The following is a 16670-nucleotide window of genomic DNA, read 5'->3' as shown; positions in this document are numbered from 1 at the left end:
AGCCACCCGGGCGCCCCCCCACCTTTTTTTTTTTTAATTTTTTTTTTTTTTAAGATTTTACTTATTTGAGAGAGGGAGAGAGCCTGGGTGGTTCAGTGGGTTAAGCCTCTGCCTTCAGCTCAGGTCATGATCTCAGGGTCCTGGGATCGAGCCCTGCATCGGACTTTCTGTTCAGTGGGGAGCCTGCTTCCCCTTCTCTCTCTGCCTATCTCTCTGCCTACTTGTGACCTCTCTCTCTCTCTCTCAAATAAATAAATAAAATATTTTAAAAAGATTTTATTTATTAGGAAGAGGGAGAGAGCTCAAGCTGGGGGAGGGACGGGGGAGAGGGAGAAGCAGACTTCCCACTTAGCAAGGAACCTGACACAGGGCTTGGTCCTAGAACCCCAGGGTCATGACCTGAGCCCAAGGCAGACACTTAACTGGTCCAGGTTACTGAACCACCCAGGTGCCCCTAAACATGACATTTCACTCTCCCTCTCATTTTAACTATTCTGGGTATCATAAATTTCCTCCTTAAGTCTCCAAAGTGGTGTGAAAATCAATGAAGGAAACCACATTCAAAATGGAGCTTTAATGGGGCACCTGGGTGGCTCAATATTAAGCATTTGACTCTTGATTTTGGCTCAGGTCATGAACTCAGGATCATGAGATCTAGCCCCTGTCTCTCCCTCTCTCCTCCCCTACTTCTCGTCTCTCATGCCCAAATAGATCTATTAAAAAAATAAAATGGAGCATTTACACAGGGAGGAACGAATAAGCAGCTGAAAAAAGGAATATTATTTTTACTTGACAAGGGAGGATGCTTTCTCAGTAGGAATTTAATCTGCTTTGAATCAAAAGGATGAGCTCTCCTTGCCCCAGCAACCACACACTAACCAGGGCCATGCAGGCAATGAAACATTGTCACAACTAGAAATTCATTTTCTTCAATAAACCTTTAATGAGAGCAAACCTCTTCATGCTTCTCTTAAACCCTCATAAAAAGCTAACTTTCCTTCTATATCTTCAGACTTGCTTGTGCTTTGCCCTGCTGTCCTTATCCCCAACTGAAATTCTTCTGTCATTCCCGAATAAACTCAATTTGCTAGTAAAATGACCGGCTGTTTACTTTGAAGGATGACAGTAGCATAGTTCAATATTTTCAAGAATGAAAAGGTCAAAATTTGGAGATAAAAGCCGCACAATGAGCAGCCACATTAGTCTAGCAGAGTCACGTGCTCAATTTGATTCTATCCTTTCTCACTTCTTAGAGCTTCTTCTAAAAGTACTCTGAGATTATTATTGTTTCTAAGCTTTTATCGATGTGTAGGAAGACGGAATGTGGCTTTCCCCGTAGCTACCCTGCCACTGTCTTGAAGTAGCTCAATAAACGTTATGAACTGCTTCCCCAAATGTGCATTTCACCACTGTTTTTGGAGATAACTTCAATTCCTAAAGTGACACTACTGCCAGTGCCTCAAGAAAGAAGAGTCAGTTCCCAGCAAGGAGGTGAGTTCATTGGGTTCATAAAACCCTTTATTTTAGGGCTCAGATTCTCCCTTTGCACACTTGCTCCAACTGCAAATGGCAACATGTGTTCAGTACCCAAAATAGCATTGGTTAAATTGCACTATGTTTGGGATGATGTCAGACTCCTAAAAGGAATTGAGTACATAGAAATATATGGATAAAAGTGTTGGCTCAGTCGGTTAAACATCTCCCTTCAGCTTAGGTCATGATCCCAGGCTTCTGGGATCCAGTTGCTCATCGGGCTCCTTGCTCAGCGGTGGCCTCCTTCCTCTGCCTGCCACTCTCTGTGCTTGTGTGCACTCTCTAACAAATACATAAAATCTTTTTTTTAAAAATGTTCCTTAATAGATGGGACACAATCACAATACAGGCAAGAGAGTTTCAGTGTGGAACCAGAAGCTGACTACATCACTGTCCTTGAAATTCAGGGTGACCTACCATCCTTGTCCTTAAGTGTCAACAGACCTGTAAAGGGTTTGAAAGAGGAAACCATGGGGCCAAATGCAGTCACTTCCACTAGGCCATGTCACCAAATCAGGGCATAATACCAAAGCACACTGCCCTTTCAACTTCCCCAGAAATAGTTTCCGAGCTCATTCAGGGATTTTCTGGTTAGTACCAAAAAGACAATCTACGTAGACAGGGTCTCTCCACCCCCCCCCCCAAAGAAAGATGAGGGATTCTCCTAACAAGACTCCCTTGTCCCCACAGTAAGGTGACCTCAACTGACATAATCCCTTTTTATCTGTTTATGAAATTCTTGTCCTACCTACCTTTCCTTTCCCGTAGTGCTTTGGAGCTGCCCTCTACTTGCTAGATGGGATACTGCCCAATCCACAAATCAATGAATAAAGCCAACAGTTTACAATGTACTGGGCTGATTTTCTTTTTTAAAGATTTATTTATTTATTTGACAGAGAAACCACAAGTAGGCGGGGGGGGGGGGGGAGCAGCCTCCCCGCCGAGCAGAGAGCCCAATGTGGGGCTCGATCCCAGGACCCCGAGATCATGACCTGATCCAAAGGCAGAGGCTTAACCCACTGAGCCACCTAGGCGCCCCTGAATTTTTGTTTTTTAACAGGGACTTGTTTGCATTCTTCCTAACCAGTCCAAAACTGACTAATGTTTCAGGGTGCAAATATTCAATGAGCAACATCTTTCTAGCTATGCACAAGCTCATTTCTTTTTGAAGTGCTATATGAAATGATATGTTATTTAAACTGTTGGAAAAGGAAAAGGAGTGAGACTGATATAAAGCAAAGGTCAAGCAAAGCTTTATTTCGCGCCAAGCATCGAGAATCAAACTGACTGGCCAGGGCCATCTCTTGCAAAGAGGCGACCCCTCCCAGCCTCACAGACTTTTATAGAGCAAAGGCCATGTGGTTGAGCCTGGACACACACAGGTGGCCAATTGAATTAAAATTCACACTATAGAAGCTATTTGAACTAGCCTATCACTCTGGTCAGAATTGGCGCCCAAAAGGCACGGCCCACATTCTTGGGTGGTTAGGGAGGTGCTTTCCTGATTGGATGTCTCCGCCTAGCTTGACTCATCCTTGTATTCTGGGCTCTGTTACCTCCCCCTGATCTGACACGTCCTGGTATATGGGCTCTGTTATCAGGGGCTGGTCAGTCATATTTTACTGGTTTCCCAGACTTGTTTCTAAGTAAGTGGGGGGGGGGGGGGGGGCAGGGTAAATCCAAGTCTACTGCATAAACAACAAAATGGCTCACTCTGGCTAAGTAGGCCCTTACATAAATCAGTAAAAGGATCTGGAAGCACCTAAAATAATAGTTTTCTACTTTGGAAACTGACCGTCATAGAGTCTGAGAAAAGGGCTCTTCACCTTTGACAAGGAGCAAAGCAGGTCCCTGTGGGTAGGAGCCTCACTTCCCAGCATCCCTCAGGATGCCACGCGACCAAACCTCCCTTATTCCAGGTGGAGGACGCCCTACGAGAGACCCCGAGCTCTGGGAGCCACACCACCCTGAACAGCCCTTGCCCGGAGAACACAGAGCCAATGAGGGAACAGGACGCGGCACTCGTAGGCGAGCGCATGCGCTGCGGGTGGGACTTCCGGCTTCGTTCCCAGCTGTATATGTATTTACCTTTTCTAGGGTCTGCTTATCTTTTCAGGTTCTGAAGCGCGGATTCAGGGTCGGGGTGACTGATCGTGAAGACGCGACGGGAGGCGCAGTCCCCGCTGCACACAGTTCAGTCCGGGTGTCCGTTCCCCTCCGGCCCGCTGCCGGGCCACCGAGTCCGATGTTGGTGGCCGCGCCCAAGGACTCGGCTGAGGTAAACGCTCGTCCCCTGGGCCCTCCCCGCCGGCCCTCCCCAGACCCCGAAGGCCCGAGCGCGGGACGCCTGCTCGCGGCCCTGCGGCCAGGCCCCAGTATCCGGGACAGGGAGGCGCCGTTGGGCGGGGTCCCGTGTGCGCGGCTGCCTTGGTTCTGTCAGGAGCAGGGTGCGGCGCGGCGGGTGAGGCCAGCGCGGTCGCTGCCTGCCGAGGCCGTGTCTGCTGGCGGTGAGGGGAGGTGGTCCAACCCGGGTGTCAGGGGGCTTTCTCGGGCCGCGGTGAAGCGCCGCCGGCGGTGGTGAGCGCGCAGGCAGGACGCGCGGCAGGAGGGACTCGCGGTGGTCGCTGGTAGTGGCCCGGACCGCCACCGTGTCCGCCCTGGATGTTGGAGAACCGGCTGCCGTTGCTCTGTTTTCGGAGAAGGGCTGAGGCGAATTGTGGGTGTTGCAGGGAGAGGAGAACGGGGGGAGTGAGGGGAACCCCGGGGCTTTTGGTCGGTGACGCTTGAAGAGAAAACTGCAGAGATTTTACCCGCAGAGATGTGTTTTTGTAGGAGCGACAGGGAACAGCGTTTGGGACCGAAGAAGCCGAGTCAAAGCAGTAGCCAGTGTGAAGAGGAGGGAGGTCGTGCTTTTTAAGGGGAAAGGGGCGAAGTTGGGAAGGCTGTTACCAACTCTGAGGCGACGGGAGTAAGGTGGGAGTCGTGGCTTCCCGGTGGCTGGCTGTTGGGTGGGTGATCGGGAAAGACTGTCTTTCTGGGTCTGTGCTAGTGAAGGAGTGTGCCCATTCCAGGTCAAGTCACTGTCTTCCTCTTCTGTCTGCGGTTGATCACTGTGGCAGTGCCTGAGAGCTCCCTCTGCTGCAACCTCCCGACTCCATTTTAGTGAAGTTTGCAGTTACTGATTTTCACAGTTCCTAGCAGCTGAAGGAACGGAAGCTCCCATTAACTGGATTAAAGGTAGCATAGGTTGATTTTTCTGGGGGATGTCCTACATTGTTTTGACATTGTTTACAGTCTCAGCTGTGTCAGAGAAGTGTGAGTCATGGAATAACTTGGGAGCTGGACAGCAAAGCTTGGGACAGTTGGGAAAGTTTCAGATGGAGGGTTTGAAAGTGATGGCTCTGATGTGGACCTGGGTGGAGATTTGGATCGCAGTTAGGAACTGAACACAGAGTGTGATGACAAAGCTGCTAGTAGGTTCAATGTCCTAAGTTGTGCGGAAGAATGGTTGTGTTGGGCAGCATGTGGTGGTGGTCGACGGGCATTGTCACCAAGGGTGAAGGTGAAAGATCTGGCAGATGATGGTCAGGGTTCCTTGGGATGATTGGAAGAGATGGCTGAGGACATCAAAAATTGAGACAAGATGACAGTGAGACAGGGGCTGTTCTCTCTTCCGTGTTCTAAGGCTTCAGCAGAATTTTGTGGTCAGCTTTTACGTTGTATGGGGTGTTTCAGAGGCTTCATGCCAGAAAAGGTCTGAGGCAAATGTGATTCGCGGTTCTCTGTGCCTGGCAGGGAGACCTTTAGTGCTGGGGTTTTCACAGAGGTTTAGTAGAGGATGGTTGGTTCCTGATTGTCGAGGGCCAGCATGGGCAGCAGAGAAGTAGAAGACGGTGTAGGAGCATCCTAGGTTGACAGTGGTTGTGAGTGTCCTACTGCAGGGAGGATTAGGGGCAGGTGAGGAGGCTTCTCAGCAGCATTTGAAGCTTTCCCTCAGTTGGGATCCACGGGAGTACTGGGGTGGTAGCGAAACCTGTTTGTGTTTGTCACACATCCGTTGGTTGTCATGTGACAGGTACAAGTGTGAGTAAACAGAGAATCCATTGGTGTGGGGTAGGAAGGTGTAGGCGTTCATCTGTGGGGTCTGAAGACATGAGAGACGTACAGTCTACAGAATCATGTAGACCTGGGGAGGAAGTGTGAGCTAAGGGTATTGGTATTAAAGACTTCCTGGCAGAGCAGGGCCTATAATTGGCTGTCGTGAGGGCTCGCTCTGGGAGACTCCATGGGAATATCCTGGCAGGAGGATGGGACTTGCAGGCCACATTGCTTCCATGTGTTCCCTGCGTGTTATTGCTGAGCACTAAGCAGTGATCAGTGGGAAAGTGAGAGGACAGCAGCATTAGAGGCACCAGGACCTGGTATTATCTGAGGAGGGGAGCTGGGCTGGCAGGGGAGACCGGGGTGGGTGTGTGGGTTGGCTGGTGGGTTCTCAGAGAGAGAATGCTCCGGGTTCCATGTTTTCCTTTCATGGTAGTGTGGTGTGACCTTTGAGGACGTGGCCGTGTACTTCTCCTGGAAGGAGTGGAGGCTTCTTGATGAGGCGCAGAGACGGCTGTACCACCATGTGATGCTGGAGAACTTTGCACTTGTATCGTCACTGGGTAAGGCCCTCAGCGTCCCCTTGACCTGCCCTGGACTCTGTATCCTGTGGACTTCCCTCCTCCTTTCTCCAGGGGAGGGTTTGTCCTTCTCTGGTGTGGACTGTGTTCACTGCGTGCTTCCCCAGCTTTCTGGGCAGTTGTTTTTGTTGCTGGCCCTGAGTTGTTGGTGTGCCCTTCTGTCTGCCCGCAGCCCCAGTACCCACTGCGCTGAGCCCTGATCGAGTAAGATCGGAGGCCAGTGGTCCTCCATTGAGGCTGATGGAATGCACCTTGCTTGCCCTCTCCCTCGCTGGGTCTCTGTGCTCAGATCGGTGCCATTTCTGTGGCTGGGTTTTGAACCCTTCCTTGGGGTGACATTTCCTTGTGCCTGCCTGTGCCTGAAATTGGGAGACATGGGCATGTTTACTGCTTATATGAACCATGTGTTACTTCTCAAGACTGCCCTGTATTGTTCTTGGTTTTTTCTTGAAGATTGATTTATTTATTTGACAGAGATCACAAGTAGGCAGACAGGCAGGCAGAGAGAGAGAAGGATGCAGGCTCCCCACAGAGAGAGCCCAATGTGGGGCTCGATCCCAGGACTCTGGGATCATGACCTGAGCTGAAGGCAAAGGCTTTAACCCTCTGAGCCACCCAGGTGCCCTGTCCTGTTTGGTTTTTTTAGTAGTGTTTACATCTCTTCTTCCATCTGCCCCTATCCCATGAGCTTTGTTGAGGTATGATTGACCAGTAAGATTATATTATTGAAATTTTATTACTTGATAAATTGATACACATTGACATTAGTGTAATTTTTAAAAAAATTTTTAAACACAGGGGCGCCTGGGTGGCTCAGTGGGTTAAAGCCAGTGCCTTCGGTTCAGGTCATGATCCCAGAGTCCTGGGATGGAGCTCTGCATTGGACTTTCTGCTCAACAGGGAGCCTGTTTCCTCCTCTCTCTCTGCCTGCCTCTCTGCCTACTTGTGATCTCTGTCAAATAAATAAATAAAATCTTAAAAAAAATTTTTAAAACAGAAACTACTGTAAGATTTTTTTTTTAAAGATTTTATTTATTAATTTGACAAAGAGCAGGAGAGGGAATACAAGCAGGGGTAGTGAGATAGGGAGAAGGAGGGAGCCCAATGCAAGGCTTCATCCCAGGACTCTGTGATCATGTCCTGAGCCAAAGGCAGATGCTCAACAACTGAGCCACCCAGGCACCTCTAATTTCTTTTTTATTTATGTATTTGACTGAGAATGAGCACGAGAGTTTGTGTGCTCATGTGCACAAGCAGAGCGGAGGGGAAAGGAAGAGAAAATCCCAAGCTGACACTCTGCTGGGAGTGGAGTTTGAGGCGGGGCCTCAGTACCACAGCCATGAGTTGTGTGCTAGAACCAGTGCAGTACCCAGGCACCCCTACTTTATAAGATTATTAACAAAGTGAAGTTAAAACACAAAATCATTTGACATAATTACCTTTTTTGTTGGTGGTGGTTCAAAAACTTAGTATCTACCCTGTTAGCAAATTTCAAGTATAGAATACAATATTCACAATTGTAATCAACCAGCTGTACTTACTCATCTTATCAATGGATGTGTGTATCCTGACCAGCATTGCGTCACTTCCCTCAGTCCTTAGCTTCTGGCATTCTACTTTCTGTATCAGTGAATTTCATTTCTTTGTCTTTTAAGGAATGCTCATATAAGTGGTACCATACAAGGTTTGTATGTTGCTGTGGGGCTGATTTGGCCCTGCATAATGTTTTCCAGGTTCGTCTGTGGAAAGTGGCAGTGTTGCCTTTTTTATGGCTGAATATTCCTGCACAGGTACATGTGTGTCCTAATTTGTCCTAATTGTTCTTTGTCTCTTTATTTTTTCATTTAAATATAATTTATTTTTTTTTATTGTGTTTTCTCACATAGACTCCATACCCAGTCTGGAGTTTGAACTTACCATCCTGAGATCAAGAGTTGGATGCTCTACCAGCTAAGCCAGCCAGGCATCCCTTCTTTGTTGCTTTAAACGCTCATACACATCTACTGACGTGTCCATGTGTTGGCTTTGTGAATAGTACTGCAGTGGATATTCATGTTCAGATCGGTTGTGGAGATACTGATTCTGTTTCCTTGGGATACATACCTAGAAATGGCGTCGTGGTAGACTATAGCGCAGTTATAGTTTAAGATTTTGGTGGGTCTCCCTAATATTTTCCATAATGACTTCCCTCTTGACATTCCCAGCAGCAGTATTCCAATGTCATTTTTTTTCTGCACGTCCTGACCAGCATGTTACCTCTTGTCTTTTTGGTAATAGCCATGTTAATAGGTACGAGGTGATATCTTGTGGTTTTGAGGTGTTTTGGTTTGGCTTTTTAAGATACTTATTTGAGAGAAGCAAGAGCATGATGGGGGAGGAGGGATGGGGGAGAGGGAGTACTCTCCACTGAGCAGGGAGCCCTACGTTGGACTTGATCCCAGGACCCCAAGATCATGACCTGAGCCAAAGGCAGCCACTTAACTGTCTGAGCCCCCTAGGCTCCCATGGTTTTGGTTTTCATTTACCTGAAGATTTGTGATTGTGAGCACGTGTTAGCCACTTGTACATCCTTTTCATTCTTGTGGGTTTCACTGGCTCTGATGCAACTTTTCTATTTGGTATGGTGGTACTTGTAGTTTTTTGCTTTTGTTGTGTATGCTTTAGATGTCCTATTCAAAAAATCACTGGGAGGAATAAGGTTAGGGAGCCTTTTTATGTTTTTTCTAGGAGTTTTAGGGTTAAAGGTTATATGTTTAAGTGTTTAGTCAATTTCAGCTTCATTTCCATGTGTACTAAAGGATAAAGATCAAGTTTCATTGTTTTTTTATTTGGATATTTAAATTTCACAGCAATATTTTATTATTATTTTTATTATTTTTTTATTTAAAGATTTTATTTATTTGGCAGAGAGAGATCACAAGTAGGCAGAGAGGCAGGCAGAGAGAGGGGGGAGAAGCAGGCTCCCTGCTGAGCAGAGGAGCCCGATGCGGGACTCAATCCCAGGACCCTGAGATCATGACCTGAGCCTAAGGCAGTGACCCTTATTATTATTTTTAAAAATTTATTTATTATTTCAGAGAGAGAGCAAGCAGGGAGGGACTGAGGAAGAGGGAAAATGAATTCAAAGCAGACTCAGCAGTGCACGTGGAGTCTGGTGCCAGCTTTATCTAAAAACCGGTAGTTCATGACCTGAGCTGAAACCAAGAGTCAGGTGCTCAACAATTCAGCCACCCTGGCGGTCTTCAAAACAGTATTTTGAACATTTATTTATTTTACAGAGAGACAGAGATAATGGTGGGGAGGGGCAGAGGGAGAGGGAGATAGATAGTCCCAAGCAGACTCTAAGCTGACAGATGCGGGATTGCTCTCATCACCCTGAAATCTCGACCTCACTGAAACCAGGAGTCAAAGCTCAACCAAATGTGCCCCCTGGGACTCCCAGTAGATTTTACAACATTATTAAAGAGATTATTCTTTCCTAGTGTAGAATTCTTCCCAATTATCCCTTTGGCATAATTGCAAAAGATTAGTTGACTGTATATACGAATGTTTACTTCTGGAATTTGTATTTTGTTCCCTTGGACTCTTTTTAAGTCAGTATGCTATTATTTTGAATCTCGTAGCTTTGTAATGTAGTTTGAAATCTGAAATATGCTGCCTTCAGCTTTGATCTTTCTGAAGATTGCTTGGGCTTTAGGCTTTGGTTGACTTGGTGGCAGATGTTCCAGTGTACTCTGTGGAGCAGGAAGCTGGAGGCTCTGCTGAGCAGGGACTGCGTAGCAGGCACCCTGTGGCTGACAGAGATAATCTCAGCCCTATTTCTTTCCCACCCACCGTGTCTCTGGTAACAGTCTGCAGTCGTCTTTTCTGTGTGCTTGTGCCTTTTTAACCTCCACTGTGTACTGCTCAGTCTTAGTGGCACTGTTGCGTCCTCTGAGGGAATGCCATTCATATACAGCAGTTGAATTGATTTTTTTCGGGGTGAAGAATGGTATCTTCTAGGGACACCTGGGTGGCTCAGTCGGTTAAGCTGCTGCCTTTGGCTCAGGTCATGATCCCAGGGTCCTGGGATCAAGTCCTGCATTGGGCTTTTTGCTCTACAGGGAACCTGCTTCTCTCTCTGCCTCTGTCTGCCACTCTGCCCTGCTTGTGCACTCTCTCTCTCTCTCTCTCTCTCTCTCTCTCTCTATCCCTCTCACAAATAAATAAATAAAATCTTAAAAAAAAAAAAAAGAATGGTATCGTCTATTATCCCACCCTGCTGACGTCAGTCACATAAGATGTTTTTCTGTGTCTGAAGTGTCCCGAGCTCTAGGACAGTTTGGTTTTCCTTCATTATTTCTATCCTCCTGGCATCTTGTAGTTGCTCAGGAAGGCTTACAGGGAGGAGTCCTTTGTGTGTCATAGTATGGACATGCTCCAGCATGACCAGGTGGGCTCACTGGGAATAGAAGTGGGGAATGTGTGATATCAGCAGTGTTCAGACCATACTGGGCATCTTTGTTTGTTTAACCAGAGTTTGGTGTGATTGCTGATGGCCCCACCTTACCTCTGTCTCTCCTTCTTACTGTTGACAGTTTATGGATTCTGGATTCAACTCCAGTGGTAATTCCACGACATCCAATACAGAGGTCATCAGGTCATCAGTGCTTCTCAGGCCTCCATGTCTCACCTCTTACTCTCACTGCTTTGTGTGTACCCCAGCATTCACCCCCAAATGGTTTACCATGAGAGACTCACATGTCTTTTTTTTTTAATTTTGTAAAACAGATTTTATGTATTAATTTGAGAGAGAACGAGCAAAGGGAATGGCAGAGAGAGAATGAGAGAATCAGGCTCCCCTGTGAGCAGCGAGCCTGATGTGGGGCTCGATCCTAGAACCTTGGGATCATACATGAGCTGAAGGCAGATGCTTAACAGACGGACCCACCCAGGCACCCCCTTCACATGTCCTTAAACTGACATTGAAGATGAGCAGATTTATTGTGATTAGATTTTCCTGCAGCCTTGTACTTAGACAAATAACACCAGCAGAACTGGTCCTACACAAACTTGTGTGAAGAGAAGTAAGGTTTAAACCATGGCTCTCCTCCTTGTGTCATACCCTAGTTTTTTGTCCTTCTAGTGTGCTCTCAACAACTTTTGGGGCCCAATAATGTATAGCAAGCACTCCTTCAAATGAATTGCATCTCCTTTGCTGGAAAAGCATGTTATACGCTTGTGCCCCCGTGGGACAGATGCATGTGTGTGATGGGCTGACCCCACGCTACAGCCAGCATGTGTTTCACCAGCGTTTCTCTGCCTTCAGGTTGCTGCTGTGGAGCAGAGGATGAGGAGGCCCCCTTTGCACAGAGCGCTTCTGTAGGCATGTCCCAGACCGGGACGCCCAGGGCAGCTCTGTCTTCCCGGAAGACCCACTCCTGTGAGATGTGTGGTCCCGTCTTGAGAGACATTTTCCACTTGGCTGAGCTCCAGGGGAAAGAAAACAGCCAGAAACGGTTGAGGTGTGGGGCCTGCGGGAAACGATTCTCTTTCTGTGTGAAGTTGGAGCAGCAGCAGGAGCAGCCCGCGGGAGCAAAACCATTCAGAAGCCGTGTGGACAGGGGCTCTGCTGTCAAGAGCTGGGGATTCGGTAGCTCGGGAAAGCCCTTTACTTGTGGAGAAGTTGAGAAGGACTTGCTGTCTGGCTCAGGGCATCTGGGGCAAGAGGCAGCTCGTACTGGGGAGAAGCCGCACACGATCCCCCAGTGCAGGACAACGTTACAGCGCAGAAGCAGTCATGGTGCTTGGGGAGGGTGCAAGAACGCCTTTGGTCCCAAACACACAGATACATGGGACCAGGGTGTCCACCTTGGTAGACAGTCCTTTGTGTGTAGCGAATGTGGGAAGACATTCAGGTACAAATCCTTATTTGCCATACACCAGAGATACCATATTGGAAAAAGACGTTGTAAGTTTGGGAAATATGGAAAATCACTTTGGCAGAGGTCAACCCACAGTCAACATGAAAGGACTCACAGTGGATCCAGACAGTACACGTGTGGCAAATGTGGGAGATTCTTAGGCCACAAATCTGTCCTCTTTCATCCCCAGAGATGGCACAGTGGAGGGAAAATTTATGTTTGTAGCGGGTGTGTAAAATCTGTTAGCAGTAGCTCAGTGTTGATTAGTCATAGGGTTCAGTCTGGAGAACGGTTATATAAGTGTTGTTGCTGTGCAAAATCTTTTCCCTCTGTGTCTGCCCTCTCACATCATCAAAGAACTCACACAGCAGAAAGACCGTATGAGTGCAGTGATTGTGGGAAATGTTTTACCACTAGTTCGATTCTCCATGCTTACCAGAGAGTTCACACAGCAGTAAGTCCTTATGAGTGCAGTGAATGTGGCAAGTCCTTTGTCCAAAGGTATAGCCTCAAAGGACATGTAAAGATTCACTCAGGTGAAAGGCCTTATAAGTGTAATGAATGTGAGAAATCTTTTAAGTTGAAGTCAACATTGATTAAACACCAGAGAATTCACACAGGAGAAAGGCCTTAAGAGTGCAGTGAATGTGGGAAGTCTTTTGTCTATAGGACTCATCTCCGTTATCATCACAGAATTCACACAGGAGAAAGGCCTTATGAGTGCAGTGAATGTGGCAAGTCCTTTGTCCGAAGAAATATTCTCAAAGTACACATAAAGATTCACTCAGGTGAAAAGCCTTATAAGTGTAATGAATGTGGGAAATCTTTAAAGTGTAAGTCAACATTGATTAAACACCAGAGAATTCACACAGGAGAGAGGCCTTATGAGTGCAGTGAATGTGGGAAATTTTTGCCACTAGTTCTGTGCTTCATTCTCACCAGAGTTCACACTGGAGAAAGGCCTTATGAGTGCAATGAGTGTGGGAAATCTTTTACTGCTAATTTGGCCCTCCATTATCACCAGAGAGTTCACACTGGAGAGAGACCTTATGAGTGCAGTGAATGTGGCAAGTCCTTTGTCCGAAGAAATAGCCTGAGCTTGTACCTAAAGGTCCACTCAGGTGAAAAGCCTTATAAGTGTAATGAGTGTGGGAAATCACTGAAGTGTAAGTCAACATTGATTGAACACCAGAGAATTCACACAGGAGACCATCCTCATGAATGCCGTGATTGTGGGAAATCTTTTACTTCTAAATCTGCCCTTCATTCCCACCAGAGAGTTCACACTGGAGAACGGCCATGAGTGCAGTGACTGTGGGAAGTCTTTTACCACTGCTTCTCACCTTCGTTCTCACAAGAGAGTTCACAGTAGTGAAAGGCCTTACGAATGCAGAGGATGTGGCAAGTCCTTTTCCCGAAGGAATAGTCTCAATGTACATATCAAGGTTCACTCAGGTGAAAGGCCTTACAAATGTAATGAATGTGGGAAGTCTTTGAACTATAAGTCAACTTTCATTCAACACCAGAGAATTCACACAGGAGGAAAACCTTTCCTGTGCAGTGAACGTGGGAAATCTTTTCGTTATAGCCGCACCCTCCGGTATCATCGTCAGAGTCACCTTGCAGTAAGTCCTTACGATTGTAGGATTGTGGGAAATCTTTTACTTGTAGTACTTACCTCCGTGATCATCAGAGAGTTCACACTGGAGAAAGGCCTTATAAGTGCAGTGAATGTGGGAAATCTTTCACTTCTCGTTCCCTCCTCCGTTCTCACCAGAGACTTCACACTGGAAAAAGGCCTTATGAGTGCAGTGAATGTGGCAAATCCTTCTTCCAAAGAAATACCCTGAATGTACACATAAAGGTTCACTCAGGTGAAAAGCCTTACAAGTGCAATGAATGTGGGAAATTGTTGAAGTACAAGTCAACATTTATTCGACACCAGAGAATTCACACAGGAGAAAGGCCTTATGCTTGCTGTGAATGTGGGAAATCTTTTTGTAGTTATGGTGCACTCAGTTATCATCACAGAGTTCACACTGGAAAAAGACCTTAGGAGTAGTGGGGATGTAGGGAATCTTTCAGCTGAATTTCCAATCTCATTCAGCATGAGAAGGTACACAGTAGATAAAGTCTGTGTGGGTGAAAACATGAACTAAAGGGTTCTGTTCTCTAATATTGTTATGTTGACTCCTGTCCTCTAATGCAGTAGGAGTAGCAGATGATGTCTTTGGGAGGTAATTGATATTAGAATGGATCATGTGTGTGAATTCCTAATGAATGGTGTTAATGTGTTGGAAGTATTCAGAGACAGCCTGCTTCCCCTGTCAATTGTGTGAGGACCCTTTGAGATCTTCTATAAATCCGGAAACTGGTCCTCATGAGACATAAAACCAGGCTATATGGAGAATGTAATGGGGGATAGCCAGCCTCCAGAAGTGAGAAATTTTTGTTGCTTACAAGCTACCCAGTTTATCGTATTTTGTTAGAGGAGCCTGAGCTAAGAAACGTGAAGAGTGTAGGTAATGTTTTGGGCAAAGATACTGTTTCATAAAAATCGGAGTTCACCTTGGAGCATGACCGCATGGGTGAGCTGAAGGACACTAGTCCTTCAGCCAGACATCTGTCTTCCTTCCACACTTGAGAGTTCACACTGCAGAAAGACTTTAAAATGGCAGAGAACATGGTATTTCCTTTTGTGTAATTGAACCTTACGAGGCAGCCACCTTCCTGAATTGAGCTTTGTTCACCTGCACATCCACAGCAGAGTGACTTCCTGAAATTCCAACTATTTGGGAAACGTTCAGAGGTTGTATTGTGTGTTCTGATGTTTCCAAGGTCATTACTGGAGTCCCTGCCAGATTCTGTGACAGAAGTCATTTCACCTCTGTCACCTGGATGGTCCCAATAATGAACATCTGTCACCACCCAGCTTAGTGATGCTGACCACTTCGCTTTGTCATTCGCTGGTGGACATGATGTGTATTGAGATCGCCTCATTGCCTTCTAAGTTAGTGCATGGATGTGACCCAGTGTTGACCCTCCATACCTCTTGAGTTCTGGATGGTGTTTTGCAGAGAAAGACTAAATGATTTAGGGACCTTGTTGGTCTCCTGAGTTTTGTGATAAATATTTGCAGCTTCTAAGTCAGTAACCCAGGAATTGGGTGCTGTGTGTTGCTCTCGCTTATGCATTATTAAAGGCCTTTTGTGTTTAATTACCATTGGTCTTAGGTGTTAAATTCATTCTGAGGGATGGTTTGAAGTTGGAATTGGGCTCTGCCAGACGTAGGAGTGAACGGATTTCTTTGCAACCTCAAACTTACTGTGTCTCAGAGAGGATATCTGCAAATAAGTAATACATAGGTCAGTTCTGCTCTCCAACTTGGGCTTTAATTTGTATTAAAACTCAAGACCAGGGCGCCTGGGTGGCTCACTGGGTTAAAGCCTCTGCCTTCGGCTCCGGTCATGATCCCAGGGTCCTGGGATCAAGCCCCACATCAGTGTCTTTACTCAACAGGGAACCTGCTTCCTCCTCTCTCTCTCTCTGCCTGCCTCTCTGCCTACTTGTGATCTCTGTCAAATAAAGTCTTTTAAAAAAAAGTGATACATTTCACTTAAAAAAAAAACCTCAAGACCTTTGTTATGAGATTTCTATGCCCTACACTTTATGTTAATGTGGTAACCCCAGTACCTCACAATGTGACCATAGTTAGACATAGCATCTTCAAAGACATGATGAGGTTGAAATGGGTTATTAGGATGGACTCAAGCAGTATGGCTGATGCCCTGAGAAGAGGAGATGAGGAATCCGGCACCCAGGGATGACCATGGGCAGACATGGAATCCCCATCTGCAAGCCAAGGAGAGAGGCCTCAGAAGAAGCTAATCCGGCTGACACCTTATGTTCAATTTCGAGACTCCAGATTGGGGTGAAATAAATTTCTGTTGTCAGGTCACCCAGTGTGTGGTACTGTGTTACGTCAGTTCTAGCTAATACAGCCTCCTTGGATCCATATCTGGGTTTTGTGGTGTGGGTGCCAAGAAGCTTTGTGTGCCCAGAGGTCACCATGAAGAGGGACCACTTGAGACCTTCTCCAGTGCTTATGGAAACAAGAATATTTTGCTTGTCCACAGCTGATAGCCCAGGCTGCCGGGCACTGTTGTGTGGAATCTCTACCCAGATCCTTCACAGGAGCCTTGTGACCGGCTTTGCAGTTTCCACTTGGAACTCCACGGGGGCAGGGGGACTGTAATTGGTAATCTAGATGATTGGGTAACTAGAGAGTAGAGGAGACATCAGCCACCTAAGTGGTGTGTATCTCTTAAAGTGTGTCCTCAGATGTTGTTGTGACTTGCTGGGAAGGATCAGTGTGCACACTAATTCTCCACTTTCAGACACACATATCCTGGTTGGCTGAGGTCATTGTCATAAAATAATCCAAGTCTCTGAATTCTTCTGTCCTCTGTGGTGCTTACATGTCAAGGCCATAGTGGTGCAGGAGGAAAAAGGATAAAGGAGAATTTATCCTCTAGGGATGTAGCTTTTGTGA

General features: G+C 46.6%; 1 protein-coding gene across 1 annotated transcript; it reads left to right on the top strand.

Moving 5' to 3' along the window:
• The first annotated feature begins 3425 nt into the window (after window positions 1-3425).
• On the top strand, window positions 3426-9144 carry LOC123931902 (zinc finger protein 211-like). The gene is made up of 4 exons (XM_045989600.1): window positions 3426-3811; window positions 6071-6197; window positions 7949-8005; window positions 8102-9144. Exons 1-4 carry the CDS (start codon window positions 3779-3781, stop codon window positions 8167-8169), a joined length of 285 nt encoding a protein of 94 aa, XP_045845556.1. The 5' UTR covers window positions 3426-3778; the 3' UTR covers window positions 8170-9144.
• The last annotated feature ends 7526 nt before the right edge of the window (window positions 9145-16670 follow it).

This window comes from Meles meles, chromosome 19 (genome assembly GCF_922984935.1).
Source record: "Meles meles chromosome 19, mMelMel3.1 paternal haplotype, whole genome shotgun sequence".
In the NCBI taxonomy this organism is placed as follows: Eukaryota; Metazoa; Chordata; class Mammalia; order Carnivora; family Mustelidae; genus Meles; species Meles meles.
The sequence above is the reverse complement of the archived record's forward strand: the minus strand, read 5'-3'. Positions and strand labels throughout refer to the sequence as shown.

What these genes read in the sequence shown, in the direction of transcription:
- LOC123931902 (XM_045989600.1), top strand. Translation starts at nt 3,779, where the DNA reads ATGTTGGTGGCCGCGCCCAAGGACTCGGCTGAG. An exon ending in CGCCCAAGGACTCGGCTGAG is followed by an intron (nt 3,812 to 6,070) that starts GTAAACGCTCGT and finishes CTTTCATGGTAG; the next exon opens with TGTGGTGTGACCTTTGAGGA. An exon ending in GGCTGAATATTCCTGCACAG is followed by an intron (nt 8,006 to 8,101) that starts GTACATGTGTGT and finishes TTTCTCACATAG; the next exon opens with ACTCCATACCCAGTCTGGAG.